General features: G+C 40.7%; 1 protein-coding gene across 2 annotated transcripts; it reads right to left on the bottom strand.

The window, feature by feature from the left end:
* Nucleotides 1-326: 326 nt before the first annotated feature.
* MANEA (mannosidase endo-alpha) lies at nucleotides 327-27,234 on the bottom strand. 2 transcript variants are annotated; one of them, XM_006118415.4, is made up of 5 exons: nucleotides 27,100-27,234; nucleotides 23,423-24,004; nucleotides 19,057-19,166; nucleotides 11,149-11,225; nucleotides 327-7,614 (listed from the first exon to the last, which is right to left on the bottom strand). In XM_006118415.4, the coding sequence occupies exons 2-5, from the start codon at nucleotides 23,964-23,966 to the stop codon at nucleotides 6,978-6,980; spliced, it is 1,368 nt and encodes a 455-aa protein (XP_006118477.2). In that variant the 5' UTR covers nucleotides 23,967-24,004; nucleotides 27,100-27,234; the 3' UTR covers nucleotides 327-6,977. The 2 variants fall into 2 exon arrangements, with proteins under 2 accessions (XP_006118477.2, XP_006118478.2); XM_006118416.4 differs by having other exon boundaries at nucleotides 27,011-27,116.
* Nucleotides 27,235-27,571: the final 337 nt, after the last annotated feature.

Below are 27,571 nucleotides of genomic sequence, written 5' to 3'. Positions count from 1 at the left end.
GATATATTTTTAATTTTCACAAGCACTTTTATAAACTGAGAATAAATAAAGCACTAAAATAAAATATTGAACATTTGGTTAATACATGTGATTGTTCTGGTTGTACTTATATCTGTTTCTTACAAAGCTGCTGGCTTTTTTCTTTCATATCCTGATAAAAAAAAAAAGCATGTTACATCATAGCTGTCTGTTTTTCACAGTAGAAAATATTGAATATGCATTCCTCGCTCAGTATAAGAGGTAGATACAAAATTTAAACAATTAAAATTTCATTCCATTTTCTCATCAGTTCTTAGTACCATATTTTCTGTAAATGAACAAAACGCTGTAATAGAAATTTTATTTACCAAAATATCCAGAAATCATTTACAGTCTCCTCTTAGAATGACAATTACATAACAAGGTACTTAATATAGTTTTACAATTTCAAGCATATTTTGTGTTTGATTAAATTTTGAATTTCCTGAGACATGCATAGCATTTCTTTAGGCTATAGTAAATTAAATACTGTGCATAGCAAAACATTCCACATTAACAACAGTGATAAGTGTCAGAAATTGTAGTGGTCATCAAACTGAAGTGCAACAAAAATTAAACTATTCTATGCTTCAAAGTACCTTAGAGCATATGTAGAAACATATAGTAATGAATGAATATATTTCTAACTCAGTAGTTTCTTAGTATAATAAATCTAATTTACTACAGTGAATAGCAAAATGTACTACAAATATCTTAAAACGGTGTTTTCCAACAATTGATTATTTACAGGTAAGTTTCCTCAATAACTTATACAAGTGGAGCATTTATATTTTGGTTGCTTTTTAACTAGATTAGGACAATGCATCTTGAGTCTCTGATATCCAGATTTTGGATCTTGATCCATTTTTCCCACAGGCAAAACAGGAATAAACTCTTCTGCCTTAAGATTGGGCGATTATTGCCATTATGCTTTTCTCTAGAATATATATGTACTGAGTCTTCTCCTTTCACCACTTGAAAATGCAAACCTAAATCCTACATTTTTCATCTCTGGGTTAAACATGGCAGGCCTTTTCAAAGGCCTCTGGGTATTTTTGAGAGTTGTGCCCTGTAGAGAAAGCCTTTTACTGTCAAATGTAATTTCAGTAGAAGTTTTGCCTATTTAAAAACATAAGAATCAGACCAAATATTTTTCATGGATTTGTACCATTAGTGGTTCTGCATCATTATTCTCTTCTGTCTTTCATTGAATATGCAGTCTCACATGATAGAAACTGACTGGCAGGTGGCAGATGAATACCGTATATTCCGGCGTACAAGACGACTTTATGTTAAAAAACATCCCCCAAAAATCGGGGGTCGTCTTGTACGCCGGGTATACATCCCAGGCGCACCTGGGCTGCCCCGCCGCTGGCTTCCCCTGAGGCTTTGCAAAGCTGCTGCGGCTTTGCTCCCGGTGCCTCTGGTCAGCTGGGGACCGTCTCCAGCAGACCAGGGACACCGGGAGCAAAGGAGGCGGAGGGGCGCTGGGGTATAAGTGAAACCCTATCTTTTAATTAAAAAATTAGGGGGTCGTCTTATACGCCCAGTCGCCCTATACGCCGGAAAAATACGGTAAGTAAATTTTGGAGACCCAATCTCCTTTTATATACCAATTAGAGCAGCAGACAGTTCACAGAAAGAATCAATATGCCATGTTAGATATTGCATTGTCTCATGTAAAATACAATCTTAGAATTGAGGTATTTGATAGACAATGCACTTTCTACATTGTTACTAGTCTATTGGAAGAATCATGGCATTTTTGGCACACAGTTACTGTTCATAAACATTTAAGCATCTAGTTTTTTTTGTAAACATGATTATAAATGAACACTATGTACTAAAATGATTTGCTATGAGCTAGATTATGAGACAAATCTCACACACTGAATAGTACCTGGAAAAAGGGTGACAGAATCAGGCCACATTAGTAAACACACTTCTACAGCCAGATAGGAAAACAAAAGCACCTCATGTGTAACTGATTTAAGCGCTGTCCTTTACACACACACACCAAAATATTAACATCACAACAAAATCATAACACATTTTGTAAAATTCATGAGACATATCATGCTTTTTTATAAAAAACATATCAAAACCAAGATACTGTAACGTTGATTATATTGGAACTATACAGGATTTCTTAGAAATAAAGTTACTTTAAAAACAGATTTAAATCTGGACTAATGTAACAGATTGACAATATTTTGAGGTTCACAAAAAGTAATGATACTGAATTGTTTAACATGGATTACTGTAGAACGTTAGAACTTCTTTGCAAGTAAAAGAACCTGAACTAATGCTTCTAGATATTATAATAGTTTGCCAGAGATTTTTACCATGTGTTAAGTAGCATATACATAGGATTTTTTAGAAACAAAGTATGTCTGTTATTAAGTTAATACATATGTTTTGCATAAACCTAAAACACCAAACTATTTTAATTTGGTCCAATTGCTAAAAATGTATTAAATTTGTCTCTATTTCCAACCACTAGCAAGAAAAACTATGTGCAATATATTTTTTCCGTAATACGTTATAAAGGGCACCTGAAAAACCCACGCAAAAGACTATCAAAAGGTATATATATAACATCAAAGTATACATTAGGTACACAGTGTATACAGAATTTCATGGTGAAAGTCAGTAAAGACTCCTGTAAAAAAAACTGGTCTAGTCTGTGACAGAATATTTGCACCACAAGACAAAAAAGAACTCTCCAAATAAAACCGATTGATCCAAGATTTAAGCTGTGAATTCAAAAGATGACGACAGCCATAAAGGGTTAACAGTATGTGAAAAATAGATACATGTGCTCTCTTGCCTAGAAAAAAAGGCCAGACTTTTTCAAATCTGTGCAATATACAGTAGACAAAGGTTCTGAAAACACAGAGGATGGATTGTGCTTCAGTTTAGGTATAGCTTACAAAAATAGATAAGTATATCAAAAAATTACTTGGGCCTGTCAGAATCTGAAGATTACAACTAAATTAACAGGGCCTTCACAGCAGGGGTGTTTAAGTGTATTATCTGGATTAAGAGACATTAATACCTAGCCTTAGAGAGCATTACCTGTATATTGTCATTATTGCTTTCCTCAACCATGATTGTTTAGTAGTATGTCACCAGTGATTCTAAGCATTTTTATGGAGCACAAAGATAATAGCAAATGACTGCAATTAATAATCATTTAAAGCTTTATTTTTGTCTAAATATCATTAGTGCAGTGTTATCTATACTGAATACTAATGGCAAACAATTGCTACATCTCACTGTAAAGATTTTAATGGCAATCATTGCAATGTGTTTTGAAATAGACTTGGGGAAAGGTGGAGGATACTACCAAAGTCCAGAGTGTAGGCTCATAAATAGATTGAGAAAGAATATCAAGATACTTACTAGGATCACACTGTTCAGCTATACTGACTTCTAGCTGAACATACTGCAAGGGCAGTTGTTCCTAAAAACTTGAAAAATAAAATTCTAATCTCTTTTCAAGGTGTTTGACTCTTTGGGGTTCATTGCTTACAAACTGTGAAGAAAGGAGATTCACTGTGTTTGCAGAAGTCTTCACTCCTCAACCTAATCTGATGAAAATGGTCTTTACTCTAAGCTATGCCTACGACTCCACCTACTAGAAAGTAAGACAGCTCAGCCACCCTCAAAAGACATAGCCTCTCTCCCACCCCCTCCGACACACACCCTATTTGCTTTTTCCAAGAACAGCAGGGAGTGTTTCAAGACTATTGGGAAGTCTCAAATTAATTCCAAACTTTGATATTTTCTACCCAGACAGTACATTAAATCCAAATCATAAAAAGGTTGTGGGATTTTGATTACAGTGGGAATCCTAGCCAATCTATGTGGTTTTGAAATTCCTAGCCAGGTACTTATTTGCATCTTTAAATATTTTAAAATTGGTTAAAATCCGCCATCCAGCGCTGATGTGTGATCCTTCGAGAACAATGTGGTTTGGTTAAGTTTTTTTTTTTTAAACTAGAGAAAGGTATCTTCAGTTTTATTCTGAGGTTACAATAAGTTCAAAGGTTTCCATAAACTGCATAAACTAGAGGGACCATACCAGTCAAATTTGAAGAGGAAATACTGTGGGGAAAATAGGCAATCAAAAGTTGATTGCAAACGGTCTAAAAAGTGCTAGTAAACAAGAGCTAAAAAGGACCTAAAGCTGAGAAAACTTGAATAAAACAGGTAAAGACTTCCTCTCTTCTAAACTTTTTCAGAATTCTCTGACTCCAGCCAATGGCAGTAGAGAAGGACATGGGAGCAGGATTGAGTACATAACTTCAGTAAACCACCTGAGGCAATGAGACAGAGTTTGCGCATGTGCAGTCCAACTAGGCATGGATACCTTAAATCTCTGGCTACAAGTGAAGGGGTGAATCAACTCCTAAAGCAGACCTCAAACTGGGACAGCACTTGAAGATGATCTAATGGTTTGAGCCTTTCCCTAGTTCATGTAGGAGGAATCATAAGCATCTCTTAAGTTGCTGAGACACAAAGCCAGAAATGAGAAAATTAATGAAAGGACTGTGCACTCTTACATTTGCACATTATATATATGTTATGATTTAGTATAATTTTACACTTACTCTGCCCTGGTATAAGTGACTATACAAGATGCAGGACAATGCTCTATTCTTTCTTTTCCAACTCTATTTTTATTTACATACATGCATTTCATCTGATACAGTGGGCACAACTTTCACATACATTAGGACAAATCTGCACTACACTAATGTCACTTAAAGCATCCAGTCCTAACCATTGTGAATGAGGCATAGAGATATGTCTAAACCATCTTCTTTTCACGCTCCTTGCACAGGGAGCTTATTCATGTAAAATGGTTTTTAGTCTGTGCCTTGCAACCCCTAATTTATGGAAACACTCTGACGGTCAGTGTAGTTTAGAATATCTTGAAGCTGCTCCTAACTACACTAGGACAAAAGCAGGACTGATCCCATCACTGGGAACCACAACTGGCTTCTCTGATGCCTCTTTTGTAAGCTATCCTCCATGTTCCTTGGCTGTAGCTGAGAATATGGTCCTGAATATTCAACTTAGTACAGTGGACCTATGATAGTTACAAGTAAGTTGAAATTTCCATGCCTACGATGCTTGGAGCTTACTAACAGAATCAAGTAATAATCTGACATGAAATCTTATGTACAATCCTGGAAGTATAGAAGAATTAAAGAATTTCAGACAGTTTCCCTGTATGATAAGTTTGGTAAAAGTTGTCTTTATGCTATGGTGATACATTTCAGATCAACTCTTCCTTCTTTTACATTAGGAAGTCACTAACAAATCAACAATAACATGTCAATAGATTACATTTCAACATGTTTCAGAAAAATATTTTCACTTTTTCAATCCTGCATTGAGACTGCTTGGGCAGATTACTGGGCTTGCATCAGTTTACACAATGAATCACAATGTTGGATCAGGGCTTAAAGTAAATAATAATAAATAAAAAGCAATTATACTATGCTACAGATTAAGTACTTGCAAAAATACTCTCAAATTCACCACAACTGTAAAACCAAATAGCAAAGCCCGCATGGGTTCAAGATTGGGGATTTGCTCTATTTAGTATAGGATAAGTGCCAAAAATGCATTGCTAGGCAGACAATTTTTGAATGGTGTCTCAGAAACAATCACTGCTATAAATGAATGATTTATAGCATTTGAAACCTGAGAATCTCAGCTTTCAAAAAGGATTAAGCATTCATTTCTAGCCATGCCACATTATTAAATGTAATAACACTATTATCTTGCTTTATTTTCTCCTCATCTGAATTCTGACATGATTTTGATAGGTGATACCTTGAGTACTACAGGAAATCAATGAACTGTCTGAAAACTTGAAATCTCAGATTTCAAAGGGAAAGAGACACATTCATTCTAGCGGCTGAAGGCTATGTGCTGCTAAAATCATGTAATAAAGGCTGCTCTAGAAAACGAATCAACTGTAGGACTAGTAAATATTTGTGATTTAATCCTTTCAACTTTTCCAAACACTGAATCTAGGTCTGCAATAAATAATAAAAAAGAGCTTATCCCTTGTAAACATTAAAGAAAATCTTATTTAAGAAACAGACTTTTCTTATGTTGAGTAATTTCACCAGAAATTCCCCTCTCGTTATAGGTACTATTATTTCTTCTTTGGTTTAAATTTAGTTATAAGAGCTCAGTGCATTTTGATAACACTCCATAGTTAACACAATGCAAAATCCAAATACAAGACTAATTTGGAATTAAACAAGCTGTCATCAATTTTTTAAACCAAAAGTTTTAAAAGCTGTACATTTTAGAACAATTTCACACCATTCTTGGTGGATTTACCATAGATAAGTAAACTGTTAAAGTAATCTCTTTGCTTGCTACAAGATGTACAAATGGTGTAACAATTTGATATGTTATTTCATGTACACAAAGAATTTATCCTTTGAGGAATTATCAAGACACAACTAATTACACTTGTATTCAAATCTGAAACATACATACACACACACACACACACACACACACACACACACACACACACACACACACACATATATATCTAAAAATAATAAATGTAACTATGCTAATTTCTGTCTAACTCTACTTGAGTCACCTTTGCATTATTCCAGGTAGAGTTTCTCTTAGCTTTACATACAAATTATGAATAAGTATTTAGCATTTCACAAAATATCCACCAAATACAACATCCAATAACCTAGAGATACCACTATTGGCTCACTATTATTTTAGCTTCTAAAAGGAGTCAAAGTTAATTTTAACTCAGGTACAGCAATAGGACCTACCACATTCAAATATTTTTTTAAAGTATAGTCATGATAAAAGACATCTTCATTGGCTGAATTAGAATCTCCAGTGTAACTTTCACCTTTCATATGGACAATTTATTTACAAACAAGGGTAGTGGCATCTCAAATAAGCCACTGTTCTTTTTCCTTACTATATTTCTCTGACCACTTGTGAGTGAGCTCCAGATACATAGTCGGTTTATGAGGCTTGTAATCCAGGTAAGTTACCTGTCCAGTTCTCTTAGGAACAGCTTTTTCAATCTGAGTCCCTTCATGCCATTCATTGAAAGAGGTGATGGAAATAATTTCTGGTCGCACCAAAAGTGCAGCACTGAAGGAAGTCTCATAATACTTCCCATTAACACGGTTGCGGGTGTTGTGGTTATTCCAGGGCCGAATGCTGGTGTCAGTGTACCCTGGCCCCACACTTGGAATGAACATTAAGTTGTTGCTGTCACAAAAGGCTTTTAGAGTTGGCCAATTGTGATGAGATGAGCCATAAGAAAAACCATTGGTGGCAAAGTACGTATAAATTCCATCAAAACCACTTCTGTGGATATCATGTTTATGTTTTTCTTCCACTAGAAGTGCAATGAATAATCCATCATATTGTGTATTGCGAATGCTCTGGGATCCGGAAACAGTTAATAGATTTGCCCATATTTCAGGGATTGTTACATAAGAATCATAAACATAAAACATGGGCAAGTTTCTTCCTGTGCTGGTCTTATGCCAGTAAAAGGCTGGATGGCCTCCATATCTATAAGGCAAACAAAAAATATGGTAAATATTAATAAATAACATGCCAGTTGGAAATAAGTCATTCAAATACTGAATGGAGTACTGATTAATTGTAAAATTATATTTTTCAAGATTAATTTAATTGTTATGTTATCATACAAATATATTTTTATTCACATGCTGGAAACTTAGGGTGTGTCTAGACTACAGAGTTTTGTCGACAAAAGTGGACTTTTGTCGACAAAACTATACCTGCGTCTACACTACCGCTGAGTTCTGTCGACATAACGTCGACAGAACTCAGCAGTTTTGTCGACGCTGGTAAACCTAATTTTACGAGGCATAACGTCTTGTAGACAGAGTTCTGTTGACAGAAGGTGTTATTGCATGTAGGGTTGTGTCTAGACTACAGGGTTTTGTCGACAAAGCAGCTTGCTTTGTCGACAGAACTGAATGTAGTCTAGATGCTCTTTGTTGACAGAAGCTTTGTCGACAGTATCTGTCGACAAAACTTCTGTCGACAAATCCCTGTAGTCTAGACGTACCCTTACATTGCAGCAAGGAAACAACAATCTACAGCATACCTTAATTATTAGCATCAAGTCCTAGAAGTAGCTATATCTCTTTCCTCTCAAAGGCAAAATACCAATTTGTTGAATCAATATGAAATATACTCTTACGTGACAGCAATAAAACAAAACCAAAAATGAGTAGCTGCCCATATATTCTGACTCTCAGGCTGGACTGAATTTAAAGATATTTTGGGTTAGCCCATTAGAAGTTTAGCTGGCAACCTGTGTGCCTAGAACATTTTTTGTTAAATAAAATACAATCATCTAATGAGCTTAAATAAATGTAGTTACAGATGTCAGCCTGAGATATCATGAAGTGTGAGATCCAAAATGGCTAGTAATCTGGTTCCATAACTGTTGGCCTTTGAAATGTGTTGCACATATCCATTCCATTGTTAGTATTGGGTGTACCCAGTGCACAGCCATCAGAAACTTTTTCCCTCGGTGGCTCTTACTGGATTGCTCAAGCTTCCCCTGCTGCTGCTGCACATCAAAGCATGCAAGTATCAAGAGTAGTCTCACCTCTAGTCCCCCTCAGTTCTTCTTGCCACAACTCTGAAGTGGTGTAGAAGGGCAGGTCATGGAATGGAAATATGCAACATCTCACAAAATGAGTTATGGGACGGGTTAGTAATAAGTTTTCTTGGAGTGACTGCACACGTGCATTGTGCTCTTATCCTGCCTCCCGTCTTCCAGTTTGAGTTAGGAATCTATTTCAGTAAAGACTGGAGAGCAACTCATCCCATTCCAGCATCATTCCCAAAGTACTGAGCTACAGTACAATGGGAGGCAAACAGGCGGACTGAAGATCAGGCTGACACTTTTATAAATGTTTGTAAATGAAACTTGTGCCAGAAAGGCTGCCGAGGATGACACTGGCCTCATCAAATGAGTAGCAATTCTGTCAGATGGAGCAATATTAGCCAAGTCCTAGTACATGCATAGCCTGGAAGACATTCTCTGGATCGAGACTGAATGACCTCTAACTCTGTCTGCCACTGCTACAAACAGCTAGGAGGATCTATGAAAGTGACTTATTCTGTCATCCAAGTTAAACACTCTTCTTCCTCCTTGGTTGTGTTTTTGGTAGAACACAGGCAAATAAATTAACTGATTGACATGGAAAGGGGAAATCACCTTTAGGATGAACTTTGGATGAAGATGCAGGTAAAACTTTTCCTTTAAAAACAAAAACTGTATATGCAGATCTTTATATCAAGGTCTGCAGCTCCCCTACCTTTCCAGCCAAAATCACCACCACCAAAGATGTCACCTTTATTGACAGATGCAGCAGTGGCTCAGATGTGGGGAGAGGCATACGTTTAAAATCTCTGGGGAAACAGGGTCTTGAACTTGAAGATGTAATTTGTCTAAATCCATTAAAAACTTATCACAGGAGAAAACACAGAAACGATCCACTTTAGGGTGGAACAGTGAAGTAACAGCCAGATGTAGTTTGAGGGAACAAACCACCAAATCTTAGTGTTTCAAATAGAAGTAGCCCAAAATACGTTGAACTGAAGGTGGCCGGTGATACCACACTCTGGTAAAAGATAGACACATCCCTGAATTTAACAAGGTAAAAAGCCCTTTCAGAAGGTTTTCAACTATTCAGCAGGACCACATGAACATCTTTCAAGCAAGCTTGCTCTCTAGTGTTCGAGCCCAGCCCACCCAGGAGCATCACCATCAGCTGACCCACTGAAGGTAGGGAGGTGGGGTGGGCTCTGGAGTAGAGCAGGGGATAGGGCATTCGCCTGGGGAGCACAGGTTGGTGGGATCAAGCCCTGCCCACCCTAGGAGCAGCCAGACAGCCAACACAGACACCCCAGGGATGGAGCTGACTCACATTAGGAAGGCAGGACAAGGGATCTACTGAACATAGGGATCAAGCTTGCTCACTAGTGTCTACTTTATGGAAAATCCATGTAATTAAGTGAATGGACGGTAGGCTCAGGTAAAGGAGATGTCCATGATCCTGAGAGAAAAGGTCCCAGATTAGCGAAGTGAACCTAGAGGTTTCACTGACAGTGCCAGGACAGTGGAGAACCAGTGCTGGGGCTGTGAGTATGACTCTGGCTTGGTCCTGTCTTATCTTGCGCAATATCCTGTGAATGAGTGGGACTGGTGAGAAAGCACAAAGTAGCCTACCTGCTCATGTCAGTAAAAGGGCATCTGTTATGAAATATGGGCTGACACACAATAGAGAGCAAAACTGCTGACACTTTCTGCTGGAGTTTATCAGAAATTGGGTCATATGGGGAAACTCCTACTGCTGGAAGATACATCTGACCAAATGTGGGCAAAAAGACCACTTGCAGTGATTCAAACTATCTGCTCAGATGATCTGCTAAGTTGTTCCGTATGCCCTGCAGGTATGATGCTTCTAGGCCAACTGAGTTGGCAATACAGACAGATACCAATAGCACCGTCAATCCTTGACAGACTCGAGGAAAACGGGCTGTCCTCTGCTTTAGAAGGTAAATGATTGTCATTGGGTTGTTTGTGAGGACTAACAGGCTGCTTCACCAAACTGCATTGAAAATACCTGGCACACACCCCATTTTGAGAGCTTCAGTTCTCTGACAATGATGTATAAAGCTAAGCACTCTGTGATTCTCAGACTCTGCATTTGACAATTCAGTTAGGGTGGACGTGGCTTATGACTGAATTGACTGTGTTAGCATTGGTCCTCCACATAGTAAATGTATCACACTCATCTTTGCTTGTTTATATATACACACACACCTGCCCACCCAGAGTTTCCACTTCCTGAACCTGACAAAGTGGGTTCCCACTCACGAAAGCTTACGCCCAAATAAATGTGTTAGTTCTAGTCAGTTAGTTATGAGCAAAACAGTCCTTTTAATTTCTCTCAAGCTCAGGTCATACCATATGAAGTTTAAGAGTTCATACAACAATTGAGAAATACTTACGAGGACGTGTGATAAAACCAAAAACAAATTTTAGAAAGCACTTACTTGTCTACTATGTACTTCACATTGCTGTACATACTGCGATCATCTCGATCTTTGTATGGCTCAATATGAAAAGTGACCTGTAAAGTGAAAAAGCAATAAATGCAATACAAATTATTCACTGAGGAATGTAAAAGTCATTAGGTGCTATTTCTCTAAGACCTATAAGGCACACCAAGAGAGCTCTAGAGAGGGACTCAAACAGCTCCACAATGCTATGTGTAATTATTTCAAGACCATTATTCCTGAATACTGATGCAAGACTCACTATTTTTAGACTGCCAATATTCAACAGATTTAGTTAAAAAAAGAAAAACTGTACAACTACTCTCTTGTGGTCCTGTTCATTGTGGATCATAAGCTAAATATGAGTCAACAGTCTGCGAACAGGTGATGGCAAACAGAGAGTTTAGAGAGGGAGTTCTCCAGGTAAGGAAGAAGTAACTACAGGACTCTTGAGGGAAGTGGCTGTGTGTAGTGTGTAAACCCTTTTTTAGGACAGCAGATATGGATGGTGATAGTTTTGCTGTTACCTTGTCCTCCTCCCAGAAGAAAGAAGGGATCTGCACTAAGTGCAAGCTGGTCGCCATTTTGGAAGAAAAAATTAGAGGAGTGGAGGCCCAAGTGTTGACCCAATGCTTGATCCGAGAGGATGAAGACTTCCTCGATAGAAGGCAGCGTTTAATCCTGCAAGCAAGGCAGGCAGAAGAGCCAGAGAGGGCAGTACAGGACGAGGAAGAGAACTGGCAGCATGTAACTTCTAGAAAGAAAAAAAGTCAGCACGGGAATCCCTCATTCCTACAGAGGCAGGAAATTGCTTTCAAGCTCTCTCCACAGGCTCTGCGATGGAGAATGCTTTGGAAGGGACCTCACAAGGAACAAATCGGAAGGGAACCACTTCAACTGGAATGCATGGGATGCATAGTCCTAGAGATGGGGGTTCCATGACAACTACCCCCAAAAGAAGAAGGCGGGTGGTGGTGGTCGAGGACTCCCTCCTAAGAGGGACTGAGCCATCCATCTGCCGTCCGGACCTGGCATCTTAAGAAGTGTGCTGCTTACCAGGAGCTCGAATTCAGGATGTGCCTGAGAGGCTTACAAAACTTATCAAACCTTTGGATCGCTACCCCTTCCTGCTTCTCCATGTGGGAACCAACGATACAGCCAAGAATGACCTTGAGCGGGTTACTTCAGAATACGTAGAGTTGGGAAAAAGAATCAAAGAATTCGGAGTGTAAGTGGTGTTCTCATCCATCCTCCCTGTTGAAGGGAAAGGAGTGGGTAGGGATCGTCAAATTGAGGAAGTAAATGCGTGGTTGCACAGGTGATGTCGCAGAGAGGGCTTTGGTTTCTTTAACCATGGGACTCTGTTCCGGGCACAAGGATTCTTAGGTAGAGATGGGATCCACCTAACAGAGAGGAAGGAGCATCTTCGTGGGCAGGCTTGCAAACATAGTGAGGAGGTCTTTAAACTAGGTTTGTTGGGAGACGGTGACCAAAACCCAAAGAGGAGTGGGGAAGTTGGATACCAGGAAGAAATGCAAAGAGGAACGAGCAACAAAGGAGGACCCCTGATTCGAATGCAGAGGGTAGGGTGATCAACTGGTTATCTAACATGTTTGTACACCAATGTGAGAAGCCTGGGTAACAAAGAGGAAGAATTGAAGGCCCTGGCCCAGTCCAAGAACTACAATTTGATTGGGATAACAGAGACTTGGTGGGATGACTTGCATGACTGGAGCACTGTCATGGAAGGGTATAAACTATTCAGGAAGAACAGGCAGGGGAGAAAAGGAGGAGTTGCACTGTATGTAAGAGAGCACTATGATTGCTCAGAACTCCAGTATATAGAGGGAGAAAAGCCTATTGAGTCTGTGGATCAAGTTTAGAGGTGTAAGCAACAGCAGTGATGTTGTGGTTGGCGTCTGCTACAGGCCGCTGAATCAGGTGGATGAGGCTTTCTTTGGACAACTGAGAGAAGTTTCCAGATCACAGGCCTTGGTTCTCATGGGCGACTTTAATCACCCTGACATCTGTTGGCAGACCAATACGGCAGTACACAGACAATCCAGGAAGTTTTTGGAGAATGTTGGGGATAGCTTCTTGGTACAAGTGCTACAAGATCCGACCAGAGGCTGTGTGCAGCTTGTCCTGCTGCTCACAAACAAGGAGGAGATAATAGGGGAAGTAGGTGACAATCTGGGAAGCAGTGATCATGAGATGGCAGATTTCAGGATCCTGACCAAAGGAAGAAAAGAATAGTAAAATACACACCTTGGACTTCAGAAACGCAGACTTTGAAGTAACTGGCTCTAAAGATATGGGAAAGTCAGTGGATGTGATATACCTTGACTTTAGTAAAGCTTTTGATATGGTCTCCCACAATGTTCTTGCCAGCAAGTTAAGGGAATATGGATTGGATAAATGGACTGTAAAATGGATAGAAAACTAGCTAGACTGTCAGGCCCCAAGAGTTGTGATCAAAGGCTCTGTCAGGTTGGCGGTTGTTTTCTAGAGGAGTGCCCCAAGGATCTGTTCTTGGACCGTTTTTGTTCAACATCTTTATTAATGACCTGGATGAGGGGATGGATTGCACCCTCAGCAAGTTTGCAGATGACACTAAACTACGGGGAGAGCTAGATACGCCGGAGGGCAGGGATAGGGTCCAGAATGACCTGGACAGATTAGGATTGAGCCAAAAGAAATCTGAGGTTCAACAAGGAGAAGTGTAGAGTCCTGCCCTTAGGACGGAAGACTCCCAAGCATTATTACAGGCTGGGGACCGAATGGCTAAGTAGCAGTTCAGCAGAAAAGGACCCGGGGATGACAGTGGATGAGAAGCTGGATATATGAGTCAACAGTGTGCCCTTGTAGCAAAGAAGGCTAATGGCATATTGGAGTGCAATAGGAGGAGCACTGCCAGCAGATCCAGATAAGTGATTATTCCCCTTTATTCAGCTCTGGTGAAGCCACATCTAGAATAGTGTACACAGCTCTGGGCCCCCCACTGTAGAAAGGATGTGGATGCATTGGAGAGGGTCCAGCTGAGGGTGACCAAAATGATTAGGGGGCTGAAGCACATGACCTATGAGGAGAGAGTGAGGGATTTGGGTTTGTTTAGTCTGCAGAAGAGAAGAGTGGGGGGGGGGGGGGGTTAGATAGCATCCTTCAACTTTCTGATGGGAGGTTCCAAAGAGGATGGAAAGAGGCTGTTCACAGTAGTGACAGATGCCAGAACAAGGAACATTGGTCTCAAGTTACAGTGGGAGAGGTCTAGGTTGGATATTAGGAAAAACTATTTTACTAGGAGGGTGGTAAAGCACTGGAATGGGTTACCTAGTGAGGTGGTGGAATCTCCATCCCTAGAGGTTTTTAAGTTTTGGCTTGACAAAGCCCTGTCTGGGTTGATTTAGTTGGGATTGGTCCTGCCTGGGCCAGGGGGCTAGATTTGATGACTTCCTGAGGTTTCTTTCAGCTCTATGATTCTACAACTTGATGACCTCTTGAGGTGCCTTCCAGTTCAAGTATTTTATGATTGTATGATTACTTGTTTTATATAAAAGATTACTTACCTAGAAAAGGAATAAGCATGTCAGAACTACTAAAATACATAGATAGCTATATAGTGTAAATTTGGTTAACCAAACCATTATCTATTTGCATGTCAAAACTGATTACAACTATTCAAAGGTTTTTATGCTCTACTTCTAAACAATATATTCTTTTTGTTACAGATAATAATTCTGCAAGAGAAGCTTTCAGTGAGAAATTAGATTTTAAAATGTAGGTTGTGAAAACTTTACTTTTAATTTAGAGTTTTATAGATTTATCAACAGCAATAAACATTGAGGTACTAAATTTAATATAGTTCCATTGCAACTTCTGAATTTCAGGCTTGGGGCTTATGAAATTATTTATGTTATTCACTTCAGCTCATTTTAAACTCAACTCCATTGTTTCAACTACTCAATTAAAAAGAAGAATGTTTTACATCAATGTGAGTAGTTTTTTCAGAAGCAATTTTTAAGCTAGAATGCATTTAACGCATTTAATGAAACCAATATTCAGCTAGTCTCACATGAATTTGATATTATTACAAAGATTTTTTTTGTCAGTCACCAACTAAAGTGAATGATTAGGATTGTTAAGTTTTCCCTCAACTATCCCATTATTTCTTTTTCTTTTTTTACTTCAAGTCCAATAAAGAAACAAATCGAACTTGACAAGGGTACCGTTAAACACTATGAGTTTGTTTTTCCTCTCTTTAGACGGAAAATATTTTCTTTTGTATGATGATTATAAGTTTAACAACTAGTCTGTCACCTTTTACTCTAATAAATTTTGCATTCAAAGTCTAAAGATGGTTACAAAATACTAAAAATTATGTTCTCTGCACTATTTTAATAGTTTAATTACTTTCATAGCGTACACTACATTTAGGCCTTAACAGGAAAAATTTGACATTATGGCAACCTCTAAAAAGTTTATGTGCAGGTTCACAGTCACTATGTATGACTGCAACCCCAGGATTTGATCCAGTCTTTACAGCAGTGGAGCTGCAAAGTTATCTGCTCCATAGTTGTGATTCAAGATATAATTTACCTTTGTCATGATTCACTACTTAATTTTATAATGAATCTATGTAAATTCTCATTCCACTTCCTAAATCTCAATAAAAATCTAAAAATTCAAATTAATCTGACATTCTCTCACTTTTGTACACTATATACAGACTTTAATGCTATAGCACAAAGGCAAAAATGAATTATTTTAAATGTACTAGTTCAGGTAGCTATTACAATTGAGTTGATAAATAAAAGTTCATCAAAAATAAAAACTTAGGGGCACAAGCAATGAAGAAAGAGGGAAAAGCTCAAAAGACAATAGAGCTATTCACAGTGGAAAGTTGTTTTATGTGGTCTTTGTAAGAAACGTAGTGAGCAATAACATGGAAATGGAAAACAAGGGGAAGCTGAAGCCAAAAATAGGATGAAAGAGAACATTTTCTATTGATTTAAAATTCTGATGTAATGTTTAGCTTCATTGATTCTAAGTGCTAACATAACAGCTAGAGTATTATACGTTTTTACAGAGTGCGAGTGATTTAATATAAAATTTAAATAAGAAAATTTAAGATGTGAAATTAGAAACAAAGTACATAATTATTGTTATTAATACTTGTTGTATATACACACACACACACACACACCCTGCCATCTGAGTGCAGGTCTGGCTGAACATGTAACTAGATGTAAGTAGGACCTTTATTATCAGTCAGTATGATTGGGAAGATGGATGCAAATTTAAGTTGTATGTAGGGACTTAGCAAGCAGTATGCTGGAGTCAAGATCAGCAGGAACATCCTGATATTGGGGACAATGAGCAAGATAAACGTGGAATTTAGAGGTCAGGTTGGGGTAGGCAACAAGCGGCCCACAGGCCGGTCGTGGTTCACCAGGGTTTGCCATTGGCGGGCCACCACATTGTTTACCTGAAGCATTCACAGGTATGGCTGCTCACAGCTCCCAGTGGCCACAGTTTGCCATTCATGGCCAATAGGAGATGCGGGAAGCTCCCATTTCAGTCATTTCAAGCTACCAATTAACTGAATATTGATACTGAACCCAAAGGCCTTTTTTGTTTTTGATGAATAAGTCAGAAAAAATTAAGGCACATAGTTAACAGAAGAGAATTAAAATCAGTTTATTGAAGTGTAGCTCCTAAGAATTGTTTTTAATTTCACAAGGCATCTGAAGAGGTGTCCATTTTCCTACTGTGAACTTGCTTTAAAGTGGCTTATACCCTGCTTTTCTCAGTATTTTTCAGAGGGTCTCAGAGTATGTTTTCAACATCTCTGAAATTTAGGTATTTTACCCTTCTATCCATTTTATAGAAAGACCCAAGAAGAGAAAGGCAATCAGAGTTGAACAAAATACTATATGAAGTCAGCCAGACCCAGTAATTGAACCCAGGAGTCCCCTGGCTCCATGTCCCCATTAACCACTGAACACCACTAACTTAAAAAATTGATGAACATTTAATGTGAACTGATATTAAGTAAAATATTTAAAAAGGGCTCTAGAGGCGACCCTAGCAATTACAGACCAGTAAGTCTAACAACAGTACCGGGCAAATTAGTTGAAACAATAGTAAAGAATAAAATTGTCAGACATGTAGAAGAACATAATTTGTTCGGCAAAAGTCAACGTGGTTTCTATAAAGGGAAATCATGCCTTACTAATCTGTTAGAGTTCTTTGAAGGGGTTAACAAATATGTGGACAAAGGGGATCCAGTAGATATAGTAGTAGTATATAGTATACTTAGATTTCCAGAAAGCCTTTGACAAAGTCCTTAACCAAAGTCTCTTGTGTAAATTACATTGTCATGGGATAAGAGGGAAGACCCTTTCATGGACTGAGAACTGGTTAAAAGACAGGAAACAGAGTAGGAATAAATGGTAAATTTTCAAAATGGAGAGGGGTAACTAGAGGAGAACAATTTAGCTTTCCTTAAATCAGACAAGAAAAGTTTGTGCTCTATGTCTATCAGTTTCAATGAGCTATTATTCTGGCTTTATCATACATTTGGAGCTGATAAAATGCACATAACTTGACTCTCCCTGGAAATAACCATACAGGTAATAGGACATGCTGATTTTCTCTTTCAAAACCAGAATTGTTTTTTGTTCCTTTTTGCATAGAATTTAAAAGATAGCTATGTAACCAGGACTTGGGAAAAGAAATGGAAAAGTTAATATTTTAACTTTATCATCCTATTTTTCCCTTGATCTGGACTCCTCTCTGCTTAAAGAAATTCAGGTATTACTTAAAAAGTAAATTTCTGCTTTACTCATACATGAAATGAAAAGTGGTGAGGTTTGAGGAGATTTTTGTTTTTGTGCCTTAACAAGTAACCTTTCTTCTTTTCTTTAGGTGTTGACAAATAAACCAATACAAACCATGGTATTTTCCCTGCCCACACTGAGTCTCTTCTACAATCTAGGATGACATGTCCTTAGTCTTTTTCTCTAGGATACATGCTGTGATGGGAAGCATCACAGGGATTTCCTTGATACTGTCAACCAGCATGCTGGTCATGCCACTGAGCCCACCATTCTGTCCTACTGGACTAGAAGGACTGGTCTCCTCCAGCCAAGGCACAGAGTTAAGTAACAGCCCCCCAGCACAGCAACACATACAAGCTGTGTCTAGACTGGCAAGTTTTTCCGCAAAAATCAAATGATTTTGCGGAAAAACTTGCCAGCTGTCTACACTGGCCGCTTGAATTTCCACAAAAGCACTGATGATATCATGTAAGATCATCAGTGCTTTTCCGGAAATACTATGCTGCTCCGTTCGGGCAAAAGTCTTTTTCTGAAAGACTTTTGCGCAAAAGGGCCAGTGTAGACAGCACAGTAGTGTTTTCTGCAAAGAAGCCCTGATCGCGAAAATGGCGATCGGGGCTTTTTTGCAGAAAACCGTGTCTAGATTGGCCACGGACGCTTTTCCTCAAAAAGTGCTTTTGCGGAAAAGCATCCTGCCAATCTAGACATGCTTTTCCAAAAATGCTTTTAACGGAAAACTTTTCCGTTAAAACCATTTTCGGAAAATCATGCCAGTATAGACGTAGCCACACTGTACTAGCTGGGAGCTCTGGGAGGGCTCAGCTATAAGGCCATTGCCATCTCCCAGGAGCACTGCCCCCTAAAGAGGGCTTTGTTTCATGAAAGCCAAACAATTAAGAATCCACACATACCACACCCCATGAAAAATAAAGCTTTTAGTCTGTTTATAGCCAATATATATACACAACAGTTAAAAGTGTACAAATTACTGAGACCATGAGCAAAAATATATCTGTACATTTGATTTAGAGATTTACTGAACATGAATACTTTAAAAATACTATACCTTTAGATTGTATTTATGTGCATTATCCAAAATAACAGGCACCAAATCTTCAGCAGGTTCCCCATTTTCATCAGCCATACCAGGTGGGTACCACGAAAGTGCTATGACACCTAAGATACAAAACATGAGTTATACCACCAAAAATAAACTATGCCTACTAAAATTTTAAAGAAACAGAAGTACATGAAAAGTATAAATATTCACATTAATGTGCAACATAGTTTATACAGTCAGCCCTGGACTTCACCCCCTCCCAGGCATCCTTTAGGGAGGAAGGGCAGATTCCCCCCCACCCCCGAGTCACATGGGAACATTGTCAGGGAGTGAAAGGAAACTTCACAGCTTGCTGCATTCCTCAATCTAGCTGGGGCAAACAGAGAACAGATGAATCTGGATCTGCCCCAGAAGGGAACATGCACCCCTCCCCTGGCTATGCATCCTGAAGCTGCAATGGCCACGGAGTGGTGTGTCTCACCTGGTTATAAGCTGCGGTGATGAGACAGGGCTAGGGTAGTCCTCTCTTCCCAGGGCATCATGTATTCTGAGCCTCTCATTCTCACCCCAACCCTCAGCAATGATTTAAAGAAAGCATGTAAATTTTCATTTTATTGTCCCAAAAACAAACATTAATTAAGGACCCGAGCAATGTTGGATAACTATTCTAGTACAAAATATATGTACATAATTCTTATGGGAATAATATGGAAGTATGGTTTGACATTTTTTTATGATGGAAAAAGGGAAAGACTTTAATATAACTTCAATGTATGTAGCTGCATACTTAATTTGACCCTGCAATTAGTGCAGATGAGCAGACAAATGGCCTGATAAAATTCTATCATTGCTATTTCTGTACTTTGCTTAAGTGTCATATACAATTCCTCCCTCCTATATACTGTCTAATCTTTTCCATCCATGTGTGGAATGAACCTTTTATGTGCACCAAGGCACCACCCATAGAAACAAAAAGCCTAGTTGTGGATTCTCTGCTAATCAGAAGGGTAAGATTTGAATTTCTCAAGTGGTCACAAACCATCCAACTTACAGGGGACCCTGTTCATCAGCCCACTGAATAATGTAAAATGCAACAATACCTATACTAAAGTCTTAGTTACTACATAAAAATCATAATATCCACCATCTTTGTACAATATTCTTATTGTTTGGAGGTCATGGGTTGCCTTTAGATTAGAAAAAAAAGGATGGTTGACACATTTTAACGGCAGACACATCCAGTGGACAAGTCATATGGTCTGAAATGCAATGGAACAATTGTTGGGGTTTAGAGTCAGGTAATAAAGTCATTATATATGAATGACATTAGTTCACAAAAGTGAGAGAGTAGGCACTATATGAGAAGGTTGCTCACCTTGTGCAGTAACTAAGGTTATTCGAGATGACTGTTCCACTTTAGGTGTCTTGCCACACTGCACTTTTAGTCACAGATTTGTAGTGATAGTGCCCCAGTTGGCCTTGCATGTGCAATAGTAATCTCGCACCACTTCAAGAGGTTACCTTACATGCACTGCCATCCATCCTTCTCTACCCCAGAGAGTAAGAGTGAAACTCTGAAGCAGAGAGAGAGTGTGTGTGTAGTGGAGCACCCAAAGAGATAACCACTTTGAAGATCCTCTGTTACTGCACAGGATGAGTAACTGCACAGGATGAGTAATCTCTTTTTTGAAGTATTCCCCTGTAGGTGACTATGAAGCAGTATCCCTCGAGGATCTAGATGAGAGTAGAAAGAGTCCAAACTGTGTGTCTGCAGAGGAATGTTGTTGGAAGGAACAGTGGTTGGTAAACATGTGGGCCAAAGCCCAGGTAACAAAGTCTAGTGACGTGGACAATGCTCTGGTGGAGTGTGCACAAATCACAGTTGAAGCCAGGACATTGTTCTGGTGATAGCATAAGCAGATCTAGTCCACCATATACTTAGATAATCTTTGTTTGGAGATGGCCTCATCCTTGGATCACTCTGTAACCAATAAGAGGTAGGAGGATTTTCTAAATCTTTTTGTTCTTTCTAGGTAGAACTGGAGGGCCCTATAGACATTGAGAGAGTGGAGAGATGTGTCCTGATGTCAGTGTAATGTTTCAGAAAGAACACCATTAAATAGATTGGTCGGTTTAAATGAAATAAGGATACCACCTTTGGGAGAAATTTAGAACGAAGTCTTAAGATGACTTTGTCTATTTGAAATATATAGCAAGTGTGCCAATCTGGGATCTTAACCTTGTTATACACACTCATGGGGAAACCCTTTGAAACCTTGCTATCTGTTCATCATTTCATCTTTCCTTGCTGTGGTCACCTCCACAAGAAGAGAAGGTGAAATAGGGTGGGATATTTTAGAAGAGGTTAAATGACCCAAATCAGTGGGGGATCTACAAACAGGGAGGCAGCAGGATTTCCCCAGGGTCTGGGATAGAAATGTCAATGTGTAGTTGACTACCCAATTAACTGATAAGCCTAGGTCATCAGTTAATGTTGTCGACTACATGTACCACCCCTTGCTGCCCCCCTCAGCTCCAGGTATCAGAGGCAGTGGAGGGGGTGGGGGGGGGGAACTGGTGCCCATGAAGAGCTGGCTTTAAGCGGCTCCCCACAGCCTCAGATTGCCTGCCCCCGGACCTCTGCACTGCTGCCTCTGATAGAGAGGCAGCAGCGCGGAGGGTGAAGGGGAATGCTGGAGCTGACAGGCGTGGGGAGTCAGCTTTTACGAAGACTCCCTAGGTGTGCCAGCTCCATCGACCTGCCTGTTCCCCCACACCTTGCTGCCTCCTACAGAGGCACAGAGGGGAGGGAGGCAGGAGCCAGTGCTGAGGGGAGCCGCCTTAAAAGCCAATTCCGCCTTAAAAGCCACCACTGGCTCCACTGTGCAGTCCCCCCAGCCATGCAATAAACTTTGGGGGATACAAGGAGAAGGCAAAAAGACAAATTTATCTTGCACCTAAAAAGTTAACAGGCAATACTTTAGATGTGATAAACCTATTTTAGACTGCAGATTAATATGTTAAATATAGACACTAGAAAGTGGGTTATAATCATTTTATATGTCACCATATGTTTCTATATCCTTACTCATTATCTCTTAAAAATTTGATAATAAACTTATGGTTGTTTTCAGTATAAATGCATCTAACGCTGTAGTATTATTGATCCTAAGTAGAATCATACAAACTGGTGTGCACACGATCCCCCTGAAGGCAGCATACCTAGGATTTCTGAGAGTGTTCAATGGATAAGGGGTTGCATACTACAGGGATTGCTTCAAAAGAGGTGAACTAGGGTGTACCTATTGTTAAGATAGCTACCCAAACAGTCTCCTCTGGACTTTGCCTAATAGGCTGGAGGTGTGAGGGAGCTAACACCCAAGCAAGTCTTCCTCTTGATGGAGGTGGGGAAGGTGACATTTGGTTCTGAATTGCCTGAGAACCATTACAGAAATATATAGGGTGAGTCTAGACTATATTCCTCTTTCGAAAGAAGAATGTAAGTGAAGGAAATTGAAAATGCAAATGAAGCACGGATTTACAAATCTCACACTTCATTTGCATAATCACGTCCGATTGCTTTTTAAAAAAAATCTTTTTCAAAAAAAGCAGTCTAGACGTGGTTCTTTTGAAAAAAAACCAACCTTTTTTTAAAGAACACTTATTCCTGAAAAAATGAGTTTTACAGGGTTCTTTTGAAAAAGGGTTTTCTTTCCCTTTCTTCCCTGCTTTTTTTTATTTTCTGGAAAAAACTTTCAAAAAAAGTGATCGGATGTGATTATGCAAATGAAGCACGAGATTTGTAAGTCTGCACTTCATTTGCATTTTCAATTTCCTTCATTTACATTCCTCTTTCGAAAGAGGAATGTAGTCTAGATGCACCCAAAAGGCAGATCTCTATTTGAAAGACATATCCACTACAAAAATTCCTACATGTGTAATGTTTACACTACAGAAATACTGTTTAACAGGTAAACAAATATTAAAATTCCTTCATCTAAATAACTGGTGGGCAACCTCTGGCCTGAAGATCATATTTGGCCAAAAGGGTTCTTTGTGTGGTCTGCGAGAAATATGGTTTATAGAGACAGTCACCAAACCTACATCTGCTCTATACAGGTCTATCAATATGAAGCAGCTTGAAAGAAGAGACACTAAATTATGGACTGAACCCGAAGCACAAAGTCATTTGTTAGAAACAGAAGTTCCATGAATCAATCATTGACAAATTTCTCATGTACACAAAGAAAATACCAAAGGTTCCTTAAATTCCAATAAATAGAAAAAACAAAGGAAGTGAACAATTCTGTTTACTCAAATATCTGAGGTCAAACAAATGAAAAAAATGTAAAAATAAACAAATATTTATTACCAACAGAGGCTGATCGCATTTGTTGCATGTGGGCTTCTATGACAGCAGGGTCTTTAGAACTGTAAGTTCCAAGTTCAGGGTAAAAACTGGATGCAATATCATCTGGAGGATTGTGTCTTCCTTTTGGATAATTGTTTGCAATTTTGGAATCCCAATGTGGTACCAGTGGATGGTTCCAGTGAATATATTTACCATCAAATTGTGGATTCCCAAACCAGCTGTAGTAGAACACATGGAAGTTATAATTAGGTAAAGGCAGTTCCTCTTCCAACTTCCTTATAGGGGCCATAGATGTTTTCATGCTGTTAACTGCAATACTGTGCGTATTGGTGTTTGCTACCCTATCCTCCTTGGCAGCATTTAGGGAACTATGTTTATTTTCTAAAAATGTTCGTTGTTGAAGTTCCGGTAAGAGACCAAGTCCAAATGGATCCCCAAAACCAGCTCTGTCAGGTCTCAGAGTCTTCAAAGCCATCATCATGGAGCAAATGAATAAAATAAAAAGCAACAAAATAATGCAAGTTCTTCTGTGAAATCTTGCCATATTGTCATAGTTTAAGAGTCTAAACCACAATATTCCAGCTACAAGAGGTGAAGAAAAAGATATTTTAATAAGATCTGAACTTATCAATTAAGCAATATTAGATACTTCATAACATTTCTAAATAGGATTTAGGAATAAATGTAACTTCTAACAATGCACTATGTTTGCATCCTCCCGTAGATATCTCCATTGCTGGAAATAAAAAATAAACAACACATACAGTCTCAAAGATTATGCATACATCTTTTCATGAAATATGAGACAAGACTTTACAGCAGGGCTACTCAACATGGAGCCCTATTTAGTGAGATTTAGTTTTACATGGGGCTCAACATGTGGCCCGTGGGTGGAAACCAAAACAAAAAAGTAGTCAATATAACAGTATTCTGTTGATATGCGTTTTAGTAGTTAAATTCCTGGGCTCATTAAAGTGCTGTCATATGGATAGAAATCGGGTAAACATTGCATTTTATTAATATCAGCAGAACAGACTTAAATGGGGCCTGTGTGTTGTGTAGTCTTGCCTTAATCTTTGTACTCATGCCCATCAGTGTGCAAAAGGCTATCTGCATATATATTTGCATGTATATGCAACTACACTTAAGCTGTGGCCCTCAGCATGTGCTGCGAGTATCACTGTGGCCCTGGGGCTTCCAAAGTTGAATAGCCTGCTTTACAGCATCAGTGGATTACACATTTTATCTAACATTTTACGTCTCAACTGTATTTCTGCTACTAAACACTATGAAGTGGGAATTTGGATTACACTATTTCCAAGTGATAGAAATGTAGCTGTGTTAGTCTTTAAAGTGCTACATGGTCCTGTATTTTCTTTCAGCTACACCAGACTAACAAGAAGGTTTATTAGATGATGCACTTTCGTGGGCCAGACCAAGTGACTGCTTTAGATTTACCCAATGTCACTGCTAGCCCAGTTTCCAGAGCCCCCTGTACCCAACCCTCCCCCCAGAGCCAGCCCTGCCACCAAAGACCCGCCCCCCCCCCCCAAGAGCTCATCCTCCAGAACCCCCAGCACTAGCGCTGCCCCTGGAGCCCTCAGTTGCTGCCCTGCCCCACCCCCTCAACTAGCCTTGCGCTGCTATCTGCATCACAGCAGCTCTGCAGGCCAGGACTGGAGTACACCACTCAGCAATGCACTTCCCATCCAACCACAGCTGTTGGGAGAGATGTGTCCTGCCCCGCCTTTCAGCCAATCAGCACTGGGCAGGGGCAGGGTCCCCTCGTGTTGCAGAAGAGAGTTTCCCTGTGTGGCAGGAGGGTCGCACTGAGCAGCTCCATACAGCCCTCCTGCCATACAGGGAAGCATTCTTCCAAAGCTTCCCAGGCTTATTGGTTAATCTTGTTATCTACACGCATTCTCCCCTCCCCCCACTTGCTGCCTCTGAATCAGAGGTGGGGGAGGAGGGGCCGAGCGGAGCAGAAGCCAATGCCTATCAGGAGCTACTTTAAAAGCCAGCTCACCATCAGCACCAGATCTGCCTTTCCCTCTGACACCCCCAAGCTGTTGCCTCTGACAGAGAGGCAGGAGAGCGGAGACTGTGTGTTGGGGGGCAGGCTGGAGCCAATAAGCACAGGGAGCCTGGGTCTGCTGCAGACAGAGGCTGTTCCACAGAAGCAGCCCCTATCTACGAGGAGCTCAGACTCCCCCAAGGACAGGGGCTTCTCCCACCCCATGCTTCTGCCTCTATCAGAGGCAGCGGTACGGCAGGCAGCCGGTCTGCACAGGGAGCTGTTTTTTAAATTGGGTCCTCTTGTGGACCGACTCCCCCTGCCACAGAAGCAGCAGCATGGGGTGATTGTGGGCTCTCTGGGAGTGGAGCTGGGAGCACACTGGCTGCGAGCCCCACCCCTAGGAACTACTGAATAATAACCACTAAAATTTCATGTGGTCACATGATTATTCAATTACGCAATAGCTAACATAAGTGGGCTCTGCCCAGGAAAGCTCATATCATGTACATGTTTTGTTAGCCTTTAAAGTGCTACCAGACTAGTTGTTGTTTTTTTTAAATTATCCCTAATAGACAAAGACACAAACATCTTTCAGTCCATAAGGACTCAGCAAAAGCTAACATTTTCCCATGTGTGTGCTCGTAGTGAAATATGGATTACAGTCTTCCCTCTATCTCCAAAATGCTTACATACTTGCTTTATTCACAGCTTTTATACTCCTATATTCAAAAAAGTTACTTTTTTAAAAACAGTGATAGAGATGTAGCCGTGTTAGTCTGGGGTAGCTGAAGCAAAATGCAGGACTATGTAGCACTTTAAAGACTAACAAGATGGTTTATTAGATGATGAGCTTTCGTGGGCCAGACCCACTTCCTCAGATCAAATAGTGGAAGAAAATTGTCACAACCATATATGGTTTTTAAAAACCAAATCCTTAGCCCCGTGTAATGGTAAAATGGCATTTTTGCATCCCTATTCAAAACGGCTACAAATAAAGGGGTTTAAAGAGAGAAATAACGGGCGGGCTCTGCTAGGGACATTTGGAGCGCTAGTTTCAGAGACATTGACTATTTCCTCTGTCTAGTCCGCTAGTCTCCCCTTGGATGTGCGCGATTTTTGTGCACCCACGTGAGTGACACAAACACTTACATACAAAACCCCACAACCCACACCAGCCCCGTGGGGTTGGACTCGCAGCAGGGAGCGTCAGGCAGACTGCGGGCACCTGACGCTTCCTCAGGGGCTGAGCGCCTGTGGGCCTCAGGCCGACACGCAGACAGGAGGGGAGCGCTCGCCCCCCAGCCCCGGGCAGCCAGCACAGGCCCGGCCCCGCTCGGCCCGCGGCCCAACGGCGGCGATGGCCGGGGAGGAGCGTGGGCGTTTCTCCCCCGCGCAGCGCTCCAGCCGGCCACGGCCCGCAGAGGAGCGCGCAGGGTCCGGGTGGGAGACGCCAGCCCCGGCACCATCCCGCTCCCCGCCAGCGTCACTGCTGCCTGCGCCCCTGTCGCCGGGCAGAGCAGGGGCCCCGGGTGGGAAGGGGGGGAGGCACTTTGGGGCTCCCCGTTACTCACGCGGCAGAGCTTGCGGAAGGGGCAAGCAGCAGCTGCGCCTAACGGCTACTCCCGCTCGCGGCCGTTGAGCGCCTATGTGGGACAGTTACCTTATCATGGGCTTTGCAATTCCGTTTGGGTTTGGCTCCCTGACTGTGACTGAGCATGCGCCGACTTGCGAGCATGCGCAGTAACTCTTGGCGAAGCCTCTGCCCGGCGAGCATGCGCAGTAACTCTTGGCGAAGCCTCTGCCCGGCGAGCATGCGCAGTAATGCATGCTTAGTCCGCTGCCCTCCTCCGCCCGTACTTGGGAATCCGAAGGGTCTCCCTGCCGCGAAGGGCTGCGGCCCGGGACTGCCTAGTTTGTGCGGTGCCAGCGTACAGCGCCCGCCGCTCCCGCACGTGCGGCCGGGAAGAGGGACAAACCCAAGGACAGAGATGGAGCCTGGGTGAACGGCGGGCTAGAGAGGCGCTGCCGGGCTGGAGCAGAGGGGAGCACAGTTGCCCCAAAGAGGGTTGAGCCAGCTGTCGTATTTGCAGGAATAGGGTGTGGGTAGTAGAGGGTAGGATTGATCCGATGGA

The sequence above is a fragment of the Pelodiscus sinensis genome, chromosome 3, assembly GCF_049634645.1.
Source record: "Pelodiscus sinensis isolate JC-2024 chromosome 3, ASM4963464v1, whole genome shotgun sequence".
Taxonomy (NCBI): domain Eukaryota; kingdom Metazoa; phylum Chordata; order Testudines; family Trionychidae; genus Pelodiscus; species Pelodiscus sinensis.
Note: the sequence above shows the minus strand (reverse complement) of the source record. Positions and strands in the feature narration are given on the sequence as shown.